The sequence below is a fragment of the Taudactylus pleione genome, unplaced genomic scaffold (assembly GCF_031769625.1).
Source record: "Taudactylus pleione unplaced genomic scaffold, aTauple2 ptg000173l, whole genome shotgun sequence".
NCBI classification, from domain to species: Eukaryota; Metazoa; Chordata; class Amphibia; order Anura; family Myobatrachidae; genus Taudactylus; species Taudactylus pleione.
The window spans coordinates 1,660,648-1,684,893 of NW_028284575.1; the positions used below are offsets into that span (position 1 = coordinate 1,660,648).

Here is a 24,246-nt window from a genome sequence, read left to right on the forward strand (position 1 = left end):
CCGTACGCACATGCGCAGTGTAACACCGACGCATGCGTGGTTAGTCAACATCGGAACGCAACGAGCGTACTGCTGTTTGCGAGTGGCTCTGAATGAGGGCCATTGTTGAAAGTAACATTGGATACATTGATTCAATTACATAGTGTGCTGATTCTCAGTGGGACGGCTAATTCACAATGGGACCTCTAATTCTCAATGGGACGGTTAATTCACAATGGGACGGCTAATTCGCAATGGGACGGCTAATTCTCAATGGGACGGCTAATTCTCAATGGGATGGGTAATTGTCAATGGGACCTCCCATGTGTGTTCATCCGGAATGTAGGCATTTATGCCACACTAATAGCAACTATACACGGGGGCCATTCAGTAAACAACAATAATATAAAAATCCCCGGACACGCTAATCCGTGTGTGCGGTATCGCCTAATGTACATTTCGCTACAGCTTAGTCATAGGATCATATGACTAAGCTGTACATCATGCAATACCACACACGTGGGTTAGCGTGTCCAGGGATTTTAATATTATTGTTGTCAACTGAATGGCCCCTGTGTATAGTTGCTATTAGTGTGACATAAATGCCTACAAAATCGATAAACACACATGGGAGGTCCCATTGACAATTACCCATCCCATTGAGAATTAGCCGTCCCACTGAGAATTAGCACACTGTGTAATTGAGTCAATGTATCTAATGTTACTTTCAACAATGTCTCCACTGTGTCCCCAGTGAGAAACAGCATGCAGGGCATATACACTCATGTATACAGTATAACAATGGTTCTAAAGTATAATCAGCATGGTGATAGTAATAAATATAAAATTGATCATACCCTGTGAATGATAACCAATCACATAGAATCTCTGGTCTGGATAAGCCACAACATGAGAAATGAAATACAAATGTCAGACCTGAGTGGCAGTTGTGATAAGATACATTAATGGGACTATTTACTAAGCCTTGTAAGGAGATAAAGTAAACAGAGATAAGGTACCAGCCAACCAGCTCCTGACATTTTTCAAACACAGCCTGTGACATGGCAGTTAGGAGCTGATTGGATAAATGTACGGCTGAGAGATATCATGAGAAATAAAATCTAGGTGTGAGATATAAAGTGCTTTGTGGGATAGGATACATAGAAGGATATATGGATAAAATATACCATGAGACGTGGAACCGATATGTCAAACATAAAGTGCATGTGTGAGGCGGTGGATTTATGATTTACAAACCATAATTGGCAGACCCGGGTAACAGGGGGCGTGGCCTAGTCATGGGAGGCGTGGCCATGCCCCCTTCAGAAAAAAGTAAACATTTTCAGCGCCGTGAAGCGGTGAGGCGCACTGGTGAGGGGGGCGCTCTGAGCCCCCTCAGTACGGCGCAAAGCCAGGGGGGCGCGATCAGTGTGATCGCTCCCCTCTCAGGCATAGGAGACTGCTGTGTACTGGGCTGCTGTGAGGGAGAGAGGGGCGGCGTTGGACCCGGGCCCCCGCCGGCCCCTCAGGAAGTCCGGGCCCGGGTAATTTGTACCCGCCCCCCCCTCTCGGCGCCCCTGATCGTTCAATCGCTCAACTTAATCGTCTAGTGGATGTGTGCCATTAGGTGCTCTTGTGGGGAGTGAGGAGGGCGGGATGTACTGAGGGTGAAATGTGGTCAGAACTCAGAAAACCCCCGTTTCCATATGCACAAAACCCTGGAATGTGATACATTCTGGAGCTTGGACCCAGTGGGTAACGCCACCTTTAGGCTAATATTGCGCCCATATCGCTTTGTAAATATGATCATTAATAAAATGGCCTCGTACAGAGAAAAGGAAATCATGCTTTCTAAAAGCTGGAGAATAACAATGTGCTCATTTATAAACAGACCCCTCAGGATATGTTACTGAATTCACATTTGAGACTAATGACAAACAGGTGATTTGAAGTTTACTATCACACAGGGCACCTGAGATTTACTGAAAAACACAGGACACCTGAGATTTACTGACACACAGGACACCTGAGATTTACTGACACACAGTACACCTGAGATTTACTGGCACACAGTACACCTGAGATTTACTGACACACACGACACCTGAGATTTACTGACACACAGGGCACCTGAGATTTACTGACACACAGTACACCTGAGATTTACTGACACACAGTACACCTGAGATTTACTGACACACAGGACACCTGAGATCTACTGACACACACGACACCTGACATTTACTGACACACAGGACATCTGAGATTTACTGACACACAGTGCACCTGAGATTTACTGACAAATAGAAAATATGAGATTACTGACACACTTGACTCCTAAGATTACTGACAAACAATACACCTGAGATTTACTGACACACAGGGCACCTGAGATTTACTGACAAATAGAAAATATTAGATTACTGACACACTTGACTACCATGATTTACTGACAAACAATACACCTGATATTTACTGACACACAGTACACCTGATATTTACTGACAAATAGAAAATATGAGATTACTGACACACTTGACGTCTAAGATTTACTGGCAAACAATACACCTGAGATTTACTGACACACAGTACACCTGAGATTTACTGACACACAGGACACCTGAGATCTACTGACACACACGACACCTGACATTTACTGACACACAGGACACCTGAGATTTACTGACACACAGTACACCTGAGATTTACTGACAAATAGAAAATATGAGATTACTGACACACTTGACGTCTAAGATTTACTGGCAAACAATACACCTGAGATTTACTGACACACAGGGCACCTGAGATTTTGGCACACCTATGATTTGCAGACACACAGGACACCTGAGAGCCCAGGACAACAAACAATGTTACATGAGAGTCAAAAAGCGACTGAAAAATAGGATACCTGAGAGGACACCGGAAGATTACTAGAAGGGACACCAAAGATTTACTGACACATGGTAAACTTGAGAAATACTTAAACATCGGGCCCCTGAGAACTACAGACATATAAAACACCTGAAAATGACCAAAACATGGGAAACCAAAAAATTATAGGAACACAGGACACAGAACACACGATAACTATTTCTCAATGGGACACCTGACAATTATTGACTCTCTGAAAACACACAGAACATCTAAAAATTACCGACCCTTAAGGCACTGGCAAACAACTCACACACGGGTCACCGAGAGTTACTGATACATCAGACACCAGAGAATTACTGACATGCTAAATAATGAGAATTACTGACACATGGGTCACCTGAGAGTTATTAACATGATGGACACTGAGAATTACTGACACACGGGATAACTGAGAATTACTGACAAGCTGGACAATGATAATTACTGACACATGGGATAGCTGAGAGTTACTGACATGCTGCACACTGAGAATTACTGACACATAGGATAGCTGAGAGTTACCGACATGCTGCACACTGAGAATTACTGACACATGGGATAGCTGAGAGTTACTGACATGCTACACACTGAGAATTACTGACACATGGGACACTTGAGAGTTACTGACATGCTGCACACTGAGAATTATTGACACATGGGATAGCTGAGAGTTACTGACACATAAGACACCAGAGAATTACTGACACATGGGATAGCTGAGAGTTACTGACATGCTGCACACTGAGAATTACTGACACATGGGACACCTGAGAGTTACTGACATGCTGCACACTGAGAATTACTGACACATAGGATACTTGAGAGTTACTGACATGCTGCACACTGACAATTATTGACACATGGGACACCTGAGAGTTACTGACATGCAGCACACTGAGAATTACTGAAACATGGGACACCTGAGAGTTCCTGACATGCTGCACACTGAGAATTACTGAAACATGGGACACCTGAGAGTTACTGACATGCTGCATACTGAGAATTACTGACACATAGGATACCTGAGAGTTACTGACATGCTGCACACTGAGCATTACTGACACCTGGAACACCTGAGAGTTACTGACATGCGGCACATTGAGAATTACTGACACATGGGATAGCTGAGAGTTACTGACACATAAGACACCAGAGAATTACTGACACATGGGATACCTGAGAGTTACTGACATGCTGCATACTGAGAATTACTGACACATGGAAACCTGAGAGTTACTGACATGCCGCACACTGAAAATTACTGACACATAGGATACCTGAGAGTTACTGACATGCTGCACACTGAGACTTACAGACACATGGAACACCTGAGAGTTACTGACATGCAGCACACTGAGAGTTACTGACACATGGGATGCCTGAGAGTTACTGACATGTTGCACACTGAGAATTACTGACACATGGGACACCTGAGAGTTACTGACATGCTGCACACTGACAATTATTGACACATGGGACACCTGAGAGTTACTGACATGCTGCACACTGACAATTATTGACACATGGGACACCTGAGAGTTACTGACATGCTGCACACTGAGAATTACTGACACATGGGATAGCTGAGTTACTGACATGCTGCACACTGAGAATTACTGACACATGGGACACCTGAGAGTTACTGACATGCAGCACACTGAGAATTACTGACACATGGGACACCTGAGAGTTACTGACATGCAGCACACTGAGAATTACTGACACATGGGACACCTGAGAGTTACTGACATGTAATGTATATAATATGTGATTTAGGTATTGGGGTGGGTGTGTTACCTGTGAACGTGCAGTATGTGAATATAGTATACAGCATGTGATGGAGAGTTCGGGAGGTTGGGGTTCCCCCGGGTGGGGTGCAGGCAGCGGTATTACACAGGGAGTAATGTACAGTATGTGTGTGTGTGTATATATGTATGTATGTATGTATGTATATATATATATTATATATATATATTTATATATATATATATATATATATATATATATGCAGTCTATGTCAGTGTACATACAATATATAGTAATATGTGATGCCCTGGTCCAGGGTCCCCCTGGGTGGGGTTGGGGATCCCCTCACTATGACGACCCCCTCCCCTGTCCTCAGCCCCCAGGTGGCCGCGTCCATCCCCCCGCCCCTCCTCCCTGTCACTCTGTCCCTGGCTCGGTGCGAGCAGATCGCAGTCTTGCATCCTCCGTCTCCGGCTCTTCTCACCCTGGTGCCCCGCAGGCGGGTGTGGCTGGTGGCCCTGGGGGTCGCCATGCTCCTGGTCCTGGTCATTGTTATCCCGCTGCTGGCGCTGCCGCCCCCGGGCCATGGACACTATGAGATGCTGGGGACGTGCAGGATGATCTGTGACCCGTACACCGGACACCCCCCCAACACCCCGGGGGAGGCTCTGCAGGACCTCAGCGGGGCCCCTCCGCCCTTCATCCAGGGGCCAAAGGGGGAGCCAGGCAGGACGGGGAAGCCAGGGGCCCGGGGTCCCCCAGGAGAGCCGGGACCCCCCGGACCCAGGGGCCCCCCTGGAGAGAGGGGTGAGCCCGGCAGAGCGGGGGGCTCGGGGGGCTCTGTGTCCGGCACCGCCTCAGCCGCGCTCCCCGGACCCCGCATCGCCTTCTATGTCGGGCTGAAGAGCCCCCACGAGGGCTACGAGCTGCTGAAGTTCGACGACGTAGTCACCAACCTGGGCAACCACTACGACCCCAGCACCGGCAAGTTCACCTGCCAGGTGCCCGGCATCTACTACTTCACCTACCACATCCTCATGCGGGGCGGCGACGGCACCAGCATGTGGGCGGACCTCTGCAAGAACGGACAGGTGAGACACTGGGGGGACCGGGGACAGGAGAGACACGGGGGACCGGGGACAGGAGAGACACGGGGGACCGGGGACAGGAGAGACACGGGGGACCGGGGACAGGAGAGACACGGGGCACCGGGGACAGGAGAGACACGGGGGACCGGGCACGGGTGAGACACTGGGGACCGGAGACAGGTGAGACACTGGGGACCGGGGACAGGAGAGACACGGGGGACCGGGCACATGTGAGACACGGGGGACCGGAGACAGGTGAGAAACGGGGGATCGGGGACAGGTGAGACACCGGGGACCGGGCACAAGTGAGACACGGGGGACCGGTGACAGGTGAGACACGGGGGACCGGGGACAGGAGACACACGGGCGCACGGGGACAGGAAAGATACGGGGGACCGGGGACAAGTGAGACACTGGGGAACGGGGACAGATGAGACACTGGGGAATGGGGAAGGGAGCCATAGGTGAGACACGGGAGACCGGGGGGAGGGGGGATAGGTGAGACACGGGGTACCGGGGGAGGAGGCCACAGGGGACAGATTAGATACAGGGGTAAGGTGAGGGGGCACAGGTGAGACACGGGGGCCCGAGGGGGTGGGGACAGGTGAGGGACAGGATAAGTGGGGACAGGTGAGACACTAGGTACCGGAGAGTGGGAACAGGTGGAACACGGAGAACATGTAGAGAATAACAGGTAGAGACACGGGGCACCGGGGGAGGGGGGAGAAGTTAGATCGGGAACAATAGGTCTATTGTAGGTGGCTGGAGAAAATTTAAGGCAATTGTGACCCAGGTGACAGTGGGTGTGGCAGGTGACTGTGGCTAGGGGACCGGTGCTGGGGGCTCAGAGGTGAGTCGGGTGTAGGAATTGCCGGGTGAGGCGGGTGATATGGGTGTATGAGAGGCAGTATCCTCTTGTGGGCGTCTCCGGTGTTCTGAGCACCGGGGATATGAGGGCAGGGGGTCTACTGTGGAGTGGGCAGGTAACTCTTGTTTTCAGGAGGGGTTACAGTGGGTAACACGAGGAGGACACCCGGGCAAGTGAGTGAGTCTGGCTGCTGTCAACTTTATCCAGCACACAACAAGCCTGATACTGGGGTATACAGAAGGGGGCACCCGGGAGATTTGCTGCCTCTGTCTATTGATGATTTGTTATTAGACAGAATATGTCAGAATTATCCACCCCCATATGATGTCTTTATCCATCCCCTGACATTATCCAGCACGCTGGCCTCTCCCTGTGGAGCTCTAGTACTGGGTGCTGCTGAGTATACCCTGGGTACCCCTGCAGGGAGGATTGCAGATCCCAGAGCTGAGAGTGAATCTGCTCAGCCTGTTATTCAGGAATACCTGGGGGCTGTGATATTAGTATTGGGGGGTCCCTGGGTTACTGACATCTATATGTCTAGGTGGAAAATATTCTAGTACATCCCTCCTCAGAGATTTTACTTATTTTGGTGATAATAATGTTTGGGCAATTTAGCTCATCGATCTATGTAAATAATAACTGTTAGATCCTATAATATAAATGTAGATAGAATGAGACAGAATAAGGTAAATTGCACAATGATATTGGTCTGTAATCATACTATATTTCCTCAGTCATCCATGGTAGGTATGTCACTGGCATCTTGTGATGGGCACTTTGTGCCATAGCCTGCACCCACATTACACATGCCAGAGGTGTCCTGGTACCACATCACACCCTGCACCCATTTACATGCACCAGTGGCATCTTGTAACCAACATTATATAATGCATCATCTGCACCTACGGCAGATACGCCAATCCCAGCTTGGAAGTCACAGGAAACAATGGACATCCAGCACCCACGGGTGATATGCCAGTGGAGTGGTAAGGGTTAATCAGGCCGGCACACTCGTGCTTAGTGCACAGTCCCTGGGTTCAGTTCCATTTAGTGGACAGATTATTATTTTTTTAAATGTTTATAATAATTTGTGCAGTGTTGTCCTTCAGCCATCGCCATCCTGAGATACAGTGGCGCAGGTTCTGCCGCAATAGCTGTTTAATCGGCTTCTCCATACAGCGCTGTCACTGCCAGTGACCCAAGGTGTCTCAGGCCGAGAGGGCAGCAATTGGGGCTTGTATTGTATTGGTAGATGTTACAGTGTATATCACACATCCACAGTAAAAGTGTTAGTTAGTGGGTGTGAGCGATGAATGCTCCCTGTATATTTAGAGATAGCATTTATCTCCTAATTACCTTTATACAGTCAGGTCCATAAATATTGGGACATTGACAGAATTTTCATATTTTGTCCTCTATTCACCACCACAATGGCTTTGAAATGAAACAAACAAGATGTGCTTTAACTGCAGACTTTCAGATTAAATTTGAGGGTAATTACATCCAAATCAGGTGAACGGTGTAGGAATTACAACGGTTTCTATATGTGCCTCCCACTTTTTAAGGGGCCAAAAGTAATGGGACAAACTAAACAATCCTAAATCTAACTTTCACTTTTTAATACTTTGTTGCAAATCCTTTGCAGGCAATTACAGCCTGAAGTCTGGAACGCATAGACATCACCAGGCGCTGGGTTTCATCCCTGGTGATGCTCTGCCAGGCCTCTACTGCAAATGTCTTCAGTTCCTGCTTGTTCTTGGGGCATTTTCCCTTCAGTTTTGTCTTCATCAAGTGAAATGCATGCTCGATCGGATTCAGGTCAGGGGATTGACTTGGCCATTGCATAACATTCCACTTTTTAGCCTTAAAAAACTCTTTGGTTGCTTTTGCAGTATGCTTCGGGTCATTGTCCATCTGCACTGTGAAGCGCCGTCCAATGAGTTCTGAAGCATTTGACTGAATATGAGCATATAATGTTGCCCGAAACACTTCAGAATTCATTCTGCTGCTTTTGTCAGCAGTCACATCATCAATAAATACAAGGGAACCAGTTCCATTGGCAGCCATACATGCCCACGCCATGATACTACCACCATCATGCTTCACTGATGAGGTGGTATGTTTTGGATCATGAGCAGTTCCTTTCCTTCTCCGTACTCTTCTCTTCCCATCACTCTGGTACAAGTTGATCTTTGTCTCATCTGTCCATAGGATGTTGTTCTAGAACTGTAATGGCTTTTTTAGATGTTGTTTGGCAAACTCTAATCTGGTCTTCCTGTTTTTGTGGCTCACCAATGGTTTTCATCTTGTGGTGAACCCTCTATATTCACTCTTGTGAAGTCTTCTCTTGATTGTTGACTTTGACACATATACATCTACCTCCTGGAGAGTGTTGTTCATTTGGCCAACTGTTGTGAAGGGGTTTTTCTTCACCAGGGAAATAATTCTTCTGTCATCCACCACAATTGTTTTCCGTGGTCTTCCGGGTCTTTTGGTGTTGCTGAGCTCTCCGGTGCGTTCTTTCTTTTTAAGAATGTTCCAAACAGTTGATTTGGCCACACCTAATGTTTTTGCTATCTCTCTGCTGGGTTTGTTTTGATTTTTCAGCCTAATGATGGCTTGCTTCACTGATAGTGACAGCTCTTTGGATCTCATATTGAGAGTCAACATCAACTGATTCCAAATGCAAATGTCACACCTAGGATCAACTCCAGACCTTTTACCTTCTTAATTGATAATGAAATAACGAGGGAATAGCCCACACCTGTCCATGAAATAGCTTTTGAGTTGATAGTCCCATTACTTTTGGCCCCTTAAAAAGTGAGAGGCACATATTGAAACCGTTGTAATTCCTACACCGTTCACCCGATTTGGATGTAATTACCCTCAAATTAAATGTGAAAGTCTGCAGGTAAAGCACATCTTGTTTGTTTCATTTCAAAACCATTGTGGTGGTGAATAGAGGCCAAAATATGACAATTCTGTCAATGTCCCAATATTTATGGACCTGACTGTATTTGTATGCCAACATTTATTACTGTTGTGAGGTCGTCCGCTTTGTTCTGTGCTGATACTGTATTGAGTGCACATATCTTTGTATTGTTATACAATCAACTATTTATATTGTTGCAATATTACTTTATACCAGTATATGTGGAAGGAGGCAGGTTGGAGGCTGTGTATTATACCTCACCTTTACCTGCAGCTCCAGCAGTGACCGATGCATCATGGGAGATATTCAGCTTCATCATACACATTCACTCTCTCACATACTGACTCACTCCACTCACTCACTCACATACACCCACTCACTCACATACAAACTCACTCACATACACCCACTCACTCACATACAAACTCACTCACATACTGAATCACTTTCACTCACTCACATACAAACTCACTCACATACTGACACTCACTCACATTCTCATACTGACTCACATTCTCAATCACTCACATACTGACTCTCTCACATACTGACTCACTCACTTACATACTGACTCACTCACATACACAATCACTCACATACTGACTCACTCACATACTGACTCACTCACATATTCACTCACATACTCAATCACTCACATACTGACTCTCTCACATACTGACTTACTCACATACTCAATCACTCACATACTGACTCACTCACATATTCACTCACATACTCACTCACATGTTCACTCACATACTGACTCACTGACATATTCACTCTCATACTCAATCACTCACAGACTGACTCTCTCACATACTGACTGACTCACATACTGACTCACTCACATATTCACTCACATACTCACTCACATATTCACTCACATACTCACTCACTTACTGACTCACTCACTCACATATTCACTCACATACTCACATACTGACTCACTCACATACTCACATGCTGACTCAGTCACATACTGACTCGCTCACATACTAACATACTGACTTACTCACATATTCACTCATTCATTCACTCACATACTCACATCAAAGCGCGCGTACTCGGGCCAGACGCTGCAGTCAGAATTGTATACGCAGAGGCTACGCAGACCCATGACAGAGTGATTGATAGGAATCGCCATTTGTGGGTGGTGACGGGGGGGTGGTGGGGCGCACGCAGGCATGCCAGTGCATTTCAAAGTCGTTGCATGGGCGTGCATAAAATAGCAACTGCGATACCAGACGCCTCCTGGGGCCTCATAGCGTGTGCTGAAGTTAGCAATTCCTGAGTGAGGTCTGACCTGCCTTACCTGTGCGTATGGGTCCGATGTGATTCGATGTTACCGATTGTTTCACTATGTTGGCCAAGTATGGGGATGTGAGCAAGGGGAAGTGGGCAGCCTTATGTCAGGTTGTGATCGCAATGCGAATGCAAACATTTACATAGCACCGCTGATATTAGCAACTGCGTTGCGATGCTGCTGTCGGTATTTTGACAGCCGGCATCCTAATAGCCGGAATCCCATACCCAACCCATCCAGGAGAGGTAATAAACCCACAATTACCCCTGGGTAAACTTAATTGGTGTGAGATAAAATTACTTTGTGCCAATAAGTGGGCGGAACATACAGTGGTTAAAGCTAAATGCATACTTAGGGTCAGCCAAAGGAACAGAGCATATAATACATGTTTGACTTACATGTAAGTTTGTAGTAAATTGGCATAACTTGTATTCTATCTATCTATCTATCTATCTATCTATCTATCTATCTATCTATCTATCTATCTATCTATCGTATTATCTAATATCTATCCATCTCATATCTATCTATCTATCTATCTATCTATCTATCTATCTATCTATCTATCTCTCTATCTCTCTATCTATCTATCTATCTATCTATCTATCTATCTATCTATCTATCTATCTATCTATCTATCTATCTATCTATCTATATCTCATATCTATCTATCTATCTATCTATCTATCTATCTATCTATCTATCTATCTATCTATCTATCTATCTATCGCATATCTATCTCTCTATCTATCTCATATCTATCTATCTATCTATCTATCTATCTATCTATCTATCTATCTATCTATCTATCTCCCGGTGTCAGTAAATTGACAGGCTTCTAGATATAGACGCCTGTCATTTAACCCTCACCGGGATAAAGCAGTTAGGGAACACCCTAGGGGTGCCTAACCTTAACCTCCCCCCCAAAACCTAGCTAACCCCGCTACACTGTCTAAACCTAACCCTCCCCCCCATGGCTAACACTAAGGGCTTACCTTCGTTCGGGCTGGCGTCCCACTGGATTCCGGCAACGGGATTAACATAGGTGTCAGTATTACAACTCCCTTGTCTGGATTCCAGCATCGGCATTGAGACTGGCGGCTGGTCTCTTCACTACATCCCCAGGAATGATTACCAGTGTCTGCATTACTAGCACCCTACACACATCCACTTTCATACTGGGAGAGGGTGCACAAACACACTACATTGAATTTCACTGCATATTGTGTTGGGTTTTATGGCACTGTATATTGTACAGTTCTAGTTAATTTCTGCAGGTCAGGTTATGTCAGAATATAAGGATCACTGCGTATTGCTTTGGATCTTATGGCTCTGTGTATTGTACAGTTCTAGTAAGTTCCTGTTGGCCAGGTCAGGATGTACACACTACGCACTGTGGGCCTGATTCAGACCCGCTCGCAAGCGCTTGAGCGCTCACGAGCGGGGCGATGGTGTGCTCAGCGCACACGCAGCTGCCGCACTGCGCGTGCGCAAGCCCCGGAGCGAGATAGAAAATCTCTCGCTCCGTGGCTCACTATAAAAGGGGTGGCTGTCGATGTTGATTGACAGCTCGCCCAGTTTTGTAGGCATGGTGGGTGGGTGGCTTCACAAACGGAGGCGTTCCCAAGCGAATGCCTGCTGTTTGTGGGCAGCCCCACTGACATCACCAGTGATGTCAGTGAGAGAGCTTCCAGCTCTATTAGAGCCAGAAGCTCTCTGGGGCTTGTAGCCACGAGACCCTACCACAAGGGTCTTGTCGCAAGCCCGATGGTCGCGATGGTCTTGACCATCGCGACCATCATCCTGGCCGCTCGCAATAGCTGTGGGTGGTCACCCACAGCTATGCGAGCGGCCAGGAGGCCGCACAAAAAAAAAAAAAATAACGCCCAGATTCAGAGCGAGCGCTCTTTCAGAGCGTCCGGCTCTGAATCAGGGCCAGTGTTCATTAAACTTATAATCTGCAGCTTCTAATAAAGGGAAATTACCAACCCTAAGAAAAGGTAGAAAATCATATAATTATAAGCACTGATTGTCAGAACAATGACAACATTGTCCGTTTCTCAATCAGGGCCCGTGTTGGATGTTATGGCTCTGTGTATTGTACAGATCCTCTGGGTCAGGTCAGGACGTGAGGATCACTGCGTATTGTGTTGGATCTTATAGCTCTATGGGGCCTAATCATCATCACTTAATTTTTACAAAAGCAGGTGAAAATCAACATTCACCTGCAATTGTAAAAATTAAGTTATCGGGCCATTCATCAAGAAGGTTAAGCAGGAGATATCTCAGATATCTCCTACTTACCTTCCTCTCGCAGAATGGCCCGCTGTCCCCATACACTAGTATCACAGATATCTCTTACTTACCTTTCTCTCCAGGAATGGCCCACTGTCCCCATACACTAGTATCACAGATATGTCCTACTTACCTTCGTCTCCAGGAATGGCCCACTGTCCCCATACACTAGTATCACAGATATGTCCTACTTACCTTCGTCTCCTGGAATGGCCCACTGTCCCCATACACTAGTATCACAGATATTTCCTACTTACCTTCGTCTGGCGGAATGGACCGCTGTCCAGATACACTAGTATCACAGATATCTCCTGCTTACCTTCCTCTCCTGGAATGGCCCGCTGTCCCCATACACTAGTATCACAGATATCTCCTGCTTACCTTCCTCTCCCGGAATGGCCCGCTGTCCCCATACACTAGTATCACAGATATCTCATACTCACCTTCCTTTTGCAGAATGGCCCACTGTCCGCATACACTAGTATCACAGATATCTCCTACTTACCTTCCTCTCCCGGAATGGCCGACTGTCCCCATACACTAGTATCACAGATATCTCATACTTACCTTTCTCTCCTGGAATGGCCCACTGTCCCCATACACTAGTATCACAGATATCTCCTACTTACCTTCCTCTGCCGGAATGGCCCGCTGTCCAGATACACTAGTATCACAGATATCTCCTGCTTACCTTCCTCTCCTGGAATGGCCCGCTGTCCCCATACACTAGTATCACAGATATCTCCTGCTTACCTTCCTCTCCCAGAATGGCCCACTGTCCCCATACACTAGTATCACAGATATCTAATACTCACCTTCCTTTTGCAGAATGGCCCGCTGTCCCCATACACTAGTGTCACAGATATCTCCTACTTACCTTCCTTTTGCGGAATGGCCCACTGTCCGCATACACTAGTATCACAGATATCTCCTGCTTACCTTCCTCTCCCGGAATGGCCGACTGTCCCCATACACTAGTATCACAGATATCTCATACTTACCTTCCTTTTGCGGAATGGCCCACTGTCCGCATACACTAGTATCACAGATATCTCCTGCTTACCTTTCTCTCCCGGAATGGCCCGCTGTCCCCATAAACTAGTATCACAGATATCTCCTGCTTACCTTCCTCTCCCGGAATGGCCCGCTGTCCCCATACACTAGTATCACAGATATCTCATACTTACCTTCCTTTTGTGGAATGGCCCGCTGTCCCCATACACTAGTATCACAGATATCTCCTGCTTACCTTTCTCTCCCGGAATGGCCCGCTGTCCCCATATACTAGTATCACAGATATCTCCTGCTTACCTTTCTCTCCCGGAATGGCCCGCTGTCCCCATAAACTAGTATCACAGATATCTCCTGCTTACCTTCCTCTCCCGGAATGGCCCGCTGTCCCCATACACTAGTATCACAGACATCTCCTACTTACCTTCGTCTCCTGGAATTTTCCCGCTGTCCCCATACACTAGTATCACAGATATCTCTTACTTACCTTCCTCTGCCGGAATGGCCCGCTGTCCCCATAAACTAGTATCACAGATATCTCCTGCTTACCTTCCTCTCCCGGAATGGCCCACTGTCCCCATACACTAGTATCACAGATATCTCATACTTACCTTCCTTTTGCGGAATGGCCGCTGTTCCCATACACTAGTATCACAGATATCTCCTACTTACCTTCCTTTTGTGGAATGGCCCACTGTCACCATACACTAGTATCACAGATATCTCTTACCTACCTTTCTCTCCCGGAATGGCCCGCTGTCCCCATACACTAGTATCACAGATATCTCATACTTACCTTCCTTTTGTGGAATGGCCCGCTGTCCCCATACACTAGTATCACAGATATCTCTTACCTACCTTTCTCTCCCGGAATGGCCCGCTGTCCCCATACACTAGTATCACAGATATCTCATACTTACCTTCCTTTTGCGGAATGGCCCACTGTCCGCATACACTAGTATCACAGATATCTCCTGCTTACCTTCCTCTCCCGGAATGGCCGACTGTCCCCATACACTAGTATCACAGACATCTCCTACTTACCTTCGTCTCCTGGAATTTTCCCGCTGTCCCCATACACTAGTATCACAGATATCTCTTACTTACCTTCCTCTGCCGGAATGGCCCGCTGTCCCCATAAACTAGTATCACAGATATCTCCTGCTTACCTTCCTCTCCCGGAATGGCCCGCTGTCCCCATACACTAGTATCACAGATATCTCATACTTACCTTCCTTTTGTGGAATGGCCCGCTGTCCCCATACACTAGTATCACAGATATCTCCTGCTTACCTTTCTCTCCCGGAATGGCCCGCTGTCCCCATATACTAGTATCACAGATATCTCCTGCTTACCTTCCTCTCCCGGAATTGCCCGCTGTCCCCATAAACTAGTATCACAGATATCTCCTGCTTACCTTCCTCTCCCGGAATGGCCCGCTGTCCCCATACACTAGTATCACAGATATCTCATACTTACCTTCCTTTTGTGGAATGGCCCGCTGTCCCCATACAATAGTATCACAGATATCTCATACTTACCTTCCTTTTGCGGAATGGCCGCTGTTCCCATACACTAGTATCACAGATATCTCCTACTTACCTTCCTTTTGTGGAATGGCCCGCTGTCCCCATACACTAGTATCACAGATATCTCATACTTACCTTCCTTTTGTGGAATGGCCCGCTGTCCCCATACACTAGTATCACAGATATCTCCTGCCTACCTTTCTCTCCCGGAATGGCCCGCTGTCCCCATACACTAGTATCACAGATATCTCATACTTACCTTCCTTTTGCGGAATGGCCGCTGTTCCCATACACTAGTATCACAGATATCTCCTTCTTACCTTCCATTTGTGAAATGGCCCGCTGTCCCCATACACTAGTATCACAGATATCTCATACTTACCTTCCTTTTGCGGAATGGCCCACTGTCCCCATACACTGGTATCACATATATTTCCTGCTTACCTTTCTCTCCCGGAATGGCCCGCTGTCCCCATACACTAGTATCACAGATATCTCATACTTACCTTCCTTTTGCGGAATGACCCGCTGTTCCCATACACTAGTATCACAGATATCTCATACTTACCTTCCTTTTGCGGAATGGCCGCTGTCCCCATACACTAGTATGGGGACAGAATTCATCAAGCTCCGAAAATATAATATTTTCGGATTCTGAGTGCGGGAGCATTCGCCATCTTCAGATAGCCAATGCTTCTACTCCGGGCTCGCCACCTGCTCCTTCCCTCTAGGAAGGAGGCCCGGTTGCGAAGAGGAATCCTTTCGGATCCCTCCGGCACTTTCTACCGGACGTCAGGGCTCTTGTGCGCATGCGTGACCTGTAGGTCATGCATGCGCACTCCCGTCACTGCTAGGAATGGAGAAGTGAAGCCGCTCGTGGGGACAGCTGATTTCGCATCAGCTGTCACCGCGCTGGAGCAATGATGAATTGCTCCGGCAGCCGCTGCGAGTTAGAATGTTAATTATCGGGGTCCCGATAATTATCATAATGAATAGGCCCCCTATGTATTGTACAGTTCTAGTAAGTTCCTGGAGGCCAGGTTAGGATTTACACACTGCGTACTGAGGGTCTGATTCAGCAGGGATCGCTATTCTGCTTAGCACGCAACGCAGTTGCTAATATCAGCGGTGATATGTAAATAATTGCATTAGCTTTGCAATTGCAGCCTAAAATAAGGACGCCCACTTCCCCTTACTCACATCCATATACTTGGGCAACATAGCAAAATAATCGGTAACATCGAGTAACATCGGACCCATACGCACAGTTAAGGCAGGTCAGACAACACTTAGGAATTTGCTGACCAGCGCACGCTATGAGACCTCAGGCTGCGTCTGGTATCGCAGTGGCTAATTTATGCACGCCCCTCCAACGCTGTCCCAATGCACTGGCACGCCTGCGTTTACCCGATCAACCCCTTGTCACTGCCCACAAAAGGCACTTCCTGTCAATCACTCTGCCATGGGTCTGCGTATCCTCTGCGATCGCAGTCCCAATCACAGCGGCCGGCTTGCGCACGCGCACTGCAATGCATACACATGCGCAGTACGCAACAATCAGCTGATTGCATGCGTATAAGCAACTGCATTCCTTGCTGAATCAGGCCCTGTGTTGAATCTATGGCTCTGTGTAGTGTACAGTTCTAGTCAGTTCCTGTTGGCCAGGTCAGGACGTACACACTGCGTACTGTGTTGGATCTATGGCTCTGTGTAGTGTACAGTACTAGTCAGTTCCTGTTGGCCAGGTCAGGACGTACACACTGCGTACTGTGTTGGATCTATGGCTCTGTGTAGTGTACAGTTCTAGTTAGTTCCTGTTGGCCAGGTCAGGACGTACACACTACGTACTGTGTTGGATCTTATGGTTCTGTGTATTGTACAGTACTAGTCAGTTCCTGTTGGCCAGGACAGGACTTACACATTACGTACTGTGTTGGATCTATGGCTCTGTGTATTGTACAGTTCTAGTCAGTTCCTGTTGGCCAGGTCAGGACGTACACACTGGGTACTGTGTTGGATCTATGGCTCTGTGTATTGTACAGTTCTAGTCAGTTCCTGTTGGCCAGGTCAGGACGTACACACTACATACTATGTTGGATCTATGGTTCTGTGTATTGTACAGTTCTAGTCAGTTCCTGTTGTCCTCTACATACTGTGTTGGATCTATGGTTCTGTGTATTGTACAGTTCTAGTCAGTTCCTGTTGGCCAGGTCAGGACGTACACACTACATACTGTGTTGGATCTATGGTTCTGTGTATTGTACAGATGCCGAGGGTCAGGTCAGGAAGTAACGATCACTGCATATTGTGTTGGAAATTGTGCAATGCAGGATAAGCGCCTTATATAGAAAAGGTTATATTCAGAATATATTCCCAGTATATGTACTATTTATTTTTATGAGAAATTGTGCAGAATTGTTTATATGACTAAAGCTTCATTTTTACAAATGTAATTTCTGCGTTACTAATAAATGACTTCAGAATTTAACAGCGCTGATTACGTATAAGCTTTACAGCTCAAATCCATTACTACTGCTGTTATAGGCTAGAGTTAGAGTATTTTAGGACTGTTGGATCGCTTTCCTGTGCTGAGTAAGTTATGTTTTTAACCCTATGATGGTGTTTAATTGCTTATTGTTATATGTTTTGATTTTCTTTGTGGCTGGTGAATTTATGTACTAAATAAAATGTTGTCATTGTTCTGACAATCAGTGCTTATAATTATATGATTTTCTTGCTCTGAATCTGGGCGTTATTTTTTCTTTTTTGTGCGGCCTTCTGGCCGCTCGCATAGCTGTGGGTGACCACCCACAGCTATAACGAGCGGCCAGGATGATGGTCACGATGGTCAAGACCATCGCGACCATCGGGCTTGCGACGAGACCCTTGTGGAAGGGTCTCGTTCATTGCAAGCCCCAGAGAGCTTTCGGCTCTAACAGTGACACTCGTGATGTCAGTGGGGCCACCCCCAAACGGCAAGCGTTCCCTCAGGAATCCCTCAGTTTGGGCAGCCACCCTCCCGGCCGCCCACCAAACGGGGCAAGCTGTCACTCAACATCGACAGCTCGCCCCCTTTGGTGCGAGACCCGGAGTGACGGATTGCCCGTCGCTAGCCGGGTCTCGCGCATGCGCACGACGGAGCCGGCTCCGTCGTGCGCATGCGCTGTGGGCCACCATCGACCAGGTTGCGAGCGCTCAACGCTTGCGACCAGGTCTGAATCAGGCCCACTGATTGAGTTCAGCTCCAGCTGTTTGCAGGTCTCATCCTACAGTGCTGCCCTTTCCCTCTCTAAACTGTCGAATTTCAATAACCTCATCTCCGTAAACCCCAGGCATCTATTAGCCACGTAAACCTCCTTCCACTGTGCACCCCCCACCCCTTTCCCGCTTCTCCTGCTCACTCTCTGCCCTTGACTTTGCCACCTACGTTACATCTAAAATTGGCTCCTGGCCCTCAAAATCCCGACACTAAAAACCTGACATGAGACTAAAGATAGGTGTCAAAATCCCAATGCCTATCATTAGCCCCATGACGAAGTCCCGATATACCAAACGAAGGTAAGCTGGTGTCTTAGGTTCTAGTCGTGGTGGTGGGGGGGGGGGAGGGTTACCTTTAGGAACCCCTGGGAGGACTTAGGGTTAGGCATCCCCCAGGAGGGTTAGGCTAGTGGAAGGGGGGTTAGGTTTAGAGTGCGGGAAAGGGGGGTTGGGCTTAGGCACCAATGAGGGGAGGTTAGGGTTAGGCACTAAGGGGGAGGTTAGGGTTAGACACCACTAAGGTGAGGGTTAGGGTAGGGAGAGGGGAGGGTTAGGGTACTTACCACCCCCGTCGGGATTTCGAACCGTCGGTGTTCCGCTGTCAGTATTTGATACGGCGGCTATTCAGCCATCGGCATTACATACTGATTCCCATCAGGACATCATATCCCTCCAGACCCTCGGCACCCCACCCCCTCCTTTGCCAGTCTGACTCTCGCCATCCATATGTACTGGCTCTGACTTCTTTTACCCCCGTATCCGGAAATTAAGTTATGGTCCTTATCTGATCACGCCACTCCACCTCCACCTTGACCCTATTCCCTCCTGCCTCTTCCACTACCTCTCTCTTTCTGCCTGGTCCATCTTTCCCACCTCTTCAATCTCAACCTCTCTTTAGGCACTGTCCCCCCTGCATTCAGGCATGCCCTTGTTTCCCCCCATTCTTAAAAAACCTACCCTTGATCCTAATACTTTCACCAACTACTGACCCATCTCTTCCTTTTGCCTCTAAACTCCTTGAGCGTATTCTTTACAATCACCTTACTGCCTCTCTTTCCTCCCACTCCCTGCTTGACCCATTTCAGTCTAGCTTCCGTACTCTCTACTCTACAAAAACTCCCCTGAGGAAAGTCAGCAGTGTCCTACTTGCTGCCAAGTCCAAGGGCCATTACTCTCTGCTCATTGTCCTTGACCTCTCTGCTGCTTTTGACACTGTGGCCCACCCTCTCCTCATGCAAATCCTTCACTCCATTGGTCTGTGTGACACTGCCCTCTCCTGGCTGTCTTCCTACCTTTCTGATCTCTCTGTCTCCTATCATGACTGTACATCCCCCGCACTTCCACTAAGAGTAGGTGTCCGCTATGGTTCTATTCTTGGACCTCTCCTATTCTCCCTCTATACGTCCTCTTGAGGTGAACTCATCAGCTCTTTTGACCTCCAATATCATCTCTATGCTGATGACACTCAGATCTACCTCTCCTCTCCTGACCTCTCTCCCTCTCTCCTCACTCATAACTACAACTGTTTCTCTGCTGTCTCTTCCTGGATATCCCAGGATTTTCTTAAACATAATATTTCTAAGATTGAGCTGATCATCTTCCCACCCTCCTGCATAACTTCACTTTCCAAAATGTTATTATCGATGGCACAACTATCTCCTCTAGCCACCAAATGCACTGTCTTGGAGTTATCCTTGACTTCTCACCTTCAAACTACACATTCATTACCTCTCACAGTCCTGCCGTTTCCATCTCAGAAGTATCTCCAAGATCAGACCCTTTCTCACCCATGATGCTACATAGACCCTCATCCACTCACTGGTCATCTCCAGATTGGACTACTGTAACCTCGTCCTATCTGGCCTCCCTGACTCACACCTCTTTCCATTCCAATCTGTCCTCAATGCTACTGCTCGACTCATCTTCCTCACCATACATTCTACACTTATCTCCCCTCTCCTACAAGCCCTCCACTGGCACCCTCTGCCTTTTCTCAAGGTTCTTACACTCACCTACAAAGCCCTCACCCATTTCTCTCCCATTTACATCTGTGACCTCATCTCCCTTCACTCTGCTGCCCACCCTCTTCGCTCTGCAAATTAATCACCTCTCCTGCCAACTGATTACTGCTTCCCATGACCGCCTCCAATACTTTGCATGTGCTTCTCCTTACAGTACCTCTGGAATTTTCTACCTCTCTCTGTCAGACTCTCCAACTCTCTACTAATCTTCAAAAGGGCTCTTAAGACCCACTTCATCATCAAAGCCTTCCATCTCTCATCCTAACCCTCTGTCCCATGCTCACTATCTACCCCATTTGTGTCACCCCTGTCTGTCTATCCCTACCCATTAAAATATAAACTCTCACAAGCAGGGCCCTCTACCTCCTTTGACTTCTGCCACCGTACTACTAATTTGAGTGTCATGATGGCTGATTCAGCAATGTTTGTATACCATGTACTTGTCCTGCACTGCTCTTGTTCTTTTGCTCAATTGTTTATGTACTTTGTTGGGCACTGCGGAACCCTTGTGGTGCCATGTAAATAAAGGATAATAATAATAAAAATCTGTAAGTTTCTTCTCTCATGGCCCTTCTGTTCCTTTCATGGTGATCTCTAGTCTGAGACTGACTCCTGTCATTCCACCTTCTTTTGTATTTGTTCCTCAGGTTCGAGCCAGCGCTATAGCTCAGGATGCGGATCAGAACTACGACTACGCCAGTAACAGTGTGGTGCTTCATCTGGACTCAGGGGATGAAATTTATGTCAAACTGGATGGGGGAAAAGCTCATGGAGGCAACAATAATAAGTACAGCACTTTCTCTGGCTTCATTCTGTACCCGGACTAGAGGTGCTCGCTGGACAATGATCACCTGGTAGGACTTTTCACCTGGTAGAAGCAGAACACCCACATACGTACTGCACACCTGGAAACACCTGGATTTGGTGCCTTGGTTTAGTTTTCTGTTTATCATTTGTGTTAATCACACTCAGTATTTACAGAAGCTCGAGGTCATCATCCACAGAACGCAGTGGGGCTCATGTAGAGTTGGACTTGTACCTGTTTTATTTCCTTACTGCACACGCGCAGAAAATAAATGTACGAATACATTCATATGTAGACTTCATCCCATCTTACACATTTATTTTAACAGTTAAGAACACATAGCGCCCATTTATTGCGGGCGCTTGACAGCGAACTTCAGTCCCTTCTCCGGGTGAGCTCACACTCTAAGGGACTCAATCTGAGTCAGATGCCAGTCCATAAGCGCATGCATCCCGCGAATATCTGCAGACAGGGCGTGTGGCGTAGGAAGCAATCGCAGACTGCGCATGTGTCGCTACATGTATACGCACATGGAAGGAGGTTACGAGAGCAGAGGGTTCATGTCGTGTGTCACCGGTTCTCTGTTTCCAAAAAATGGGAGTTTCTGGGTGGCAATTGGGCGGCCACCTTGCGGACAGGGATGGATGACGGGGCGTCCAAGTTTCTGATGGATCTTTTGCACCCAGCATGGGGTGGGTGTATGTCCCAATAGTAATGATAATGACAGCGGATGGAAAAAGCAGTGGGTGGCGTGGCCTTTCGCTTGAAGACGAACGCATACTCGCATTACCAATACAGCTGTAAATCTGACTGCAGTAGACATCTCGCGGACGCTTTACTCCTGACTCTAAATTAGCACACTCACACACACTCATACAACAGATACCCATGCAAACACAGATAGAACATACAAACTCTACACATATAGGGCCTGCTAGGGAATTGATCAATTGACCTTAGTGCTGTGAGGCAGCAAATAGTAATCACTGTGCCACTATATATGTATATACATATATATATATATATATATATATATAAAACACATTGCAAATCACTGTGACACTATCTATATGTATAATATAATTTTAATTACTGTGCTACCCTATATATACTTAATAATGCTGTCCACTGTGCCATCATTCTGCCCGCTTGCAACTTCTCATGTTTGTAGAGGTAGAATGAGCGAGCGGAGGCTGGGTACAATATGGGTGTGTTAATGCAATTGGGACTGGAGTATACCTGGGTGCAGACGTCTATACACCACTCAGGAGAAATATCTTTTGTGTGTGCTGGATTGCCGGTGCAATACGCTGATATACAATGATAATGATGACCAATAGCACTGTCTTGCCGCTTCTGATTCTACCAAAACTACCAGAGACCCAATGCTCTTAACCCCATTGTTATAATCCAGAAGCCATGTTCCACAGATACTACACACATCATCACCAGGGTCTAGGGGCATCCTCCAAGATATGTCCTTTCTACCAATTAGAAAAAGTTGATGTTATCTCTCTCGATAAATATGAGTAAGTTCTCTCTTCCTCCTGTATAGTAAATTACAAGAGAAACCTTCTAGAGAGTGGGAAAACCTAAAACTCATAGCCAAGGATACTCTCTTCAGAGTAAAGGAACCCTTCAGTTAATGCCACAATAGTTTGGGAGCTTCAAAACATCCATGTTCTACTTCTAAGGATACGTTGCTCAGTCCTGATAGACCACGATCGGTGAAGAAGGCCATGCTCGGCTCTGGACCAGTTAAACTATTTCAAAGGACATTCCAAGCCCACCAACATAATTTCTACAGACTTGTCCCAGTGTGTCAGTAGTTTCTTATAGAATGTTATACCTTGAAGATGAGAATGTGAGGAATGCGAATAGTCCCATCTGTCCTGTTGTAGTCATCACAAAATAAGACTCATTTAGATTTGTTCTTTTAAGTGCAGCAATTGTAATTGATGTCCTGTTGCTTTGCTAGAAAGGCAAGCAAGAAGACGCTTACCTATATTATCCAGAAAAACATGGCCCAGGATGGAGCAGGGGGTACGGGGAGGGACATTTCTCTCTGTGCTCGGAGGTCATAACTCGGTCTAGCTCATGATCATCAGAAACTGCTTTGTTAACGCCTTCAAGGTCTGAGCTTAATTGAATATGTACAATTGTGTTCTGCTGCCAACTAAATAAACACAGTTTCTAGACAGTGTTTGTTGGGTCTGTTTCAATAGACTGTTTTGGGATGTGACTTGCTGCTAAATAATTCAGAATCATCATTGAGAAATCACAATGAAGGCTCAGAGAGGTCATTCTCATCCCGTTTCCCAGCTTATGGAGTGCCTATTATTCAGTGTATTGAGTTAGCATGACCTCTTCCTTGGAACGCTAATGCCAGCAGCTGAGTGTATAATTCTGTAGTTTTGCACTCTTGCCTCCCAATCACACATATTCCCTGCTTTCTGGAGGGTTCTACTCAAACTAGAAGTGCAGAGATGCGGAAATAA

The 24,246-nt window shown here is 46.9% G+C and overlaps 1 protein-coding gene across 1 annotated transcript; it reads left to right on the forward strand.

The window, feature by feature from the left end:
* The first annotated feature begins 5,050 nt into the window (after positions 1 to 5,050).
* Positions 5,051 to 23,948, forward strand: C1QL2 (complement C1q like 2). Its single transcript, XM_088475544.1, has 2 exons — positions 5,051 to 5,729; positions 21,591 to 23,948. The coding sequence occupies exons 1-2, from the start codon at positions 5,169 to 5,171 to the stop codon at positions 21,768 to 21,770; spliced, it is 741 nt and encodes a 246-aa protein (XP_088331670.1). The 5' UTR covers positions 5,051 to 5,168; the 3' UTR covers positions 21,771 to 23,948.
* The last annotated feature ends 298 nt before the right edge of the window (positions 23,949 to 24,246 follow it).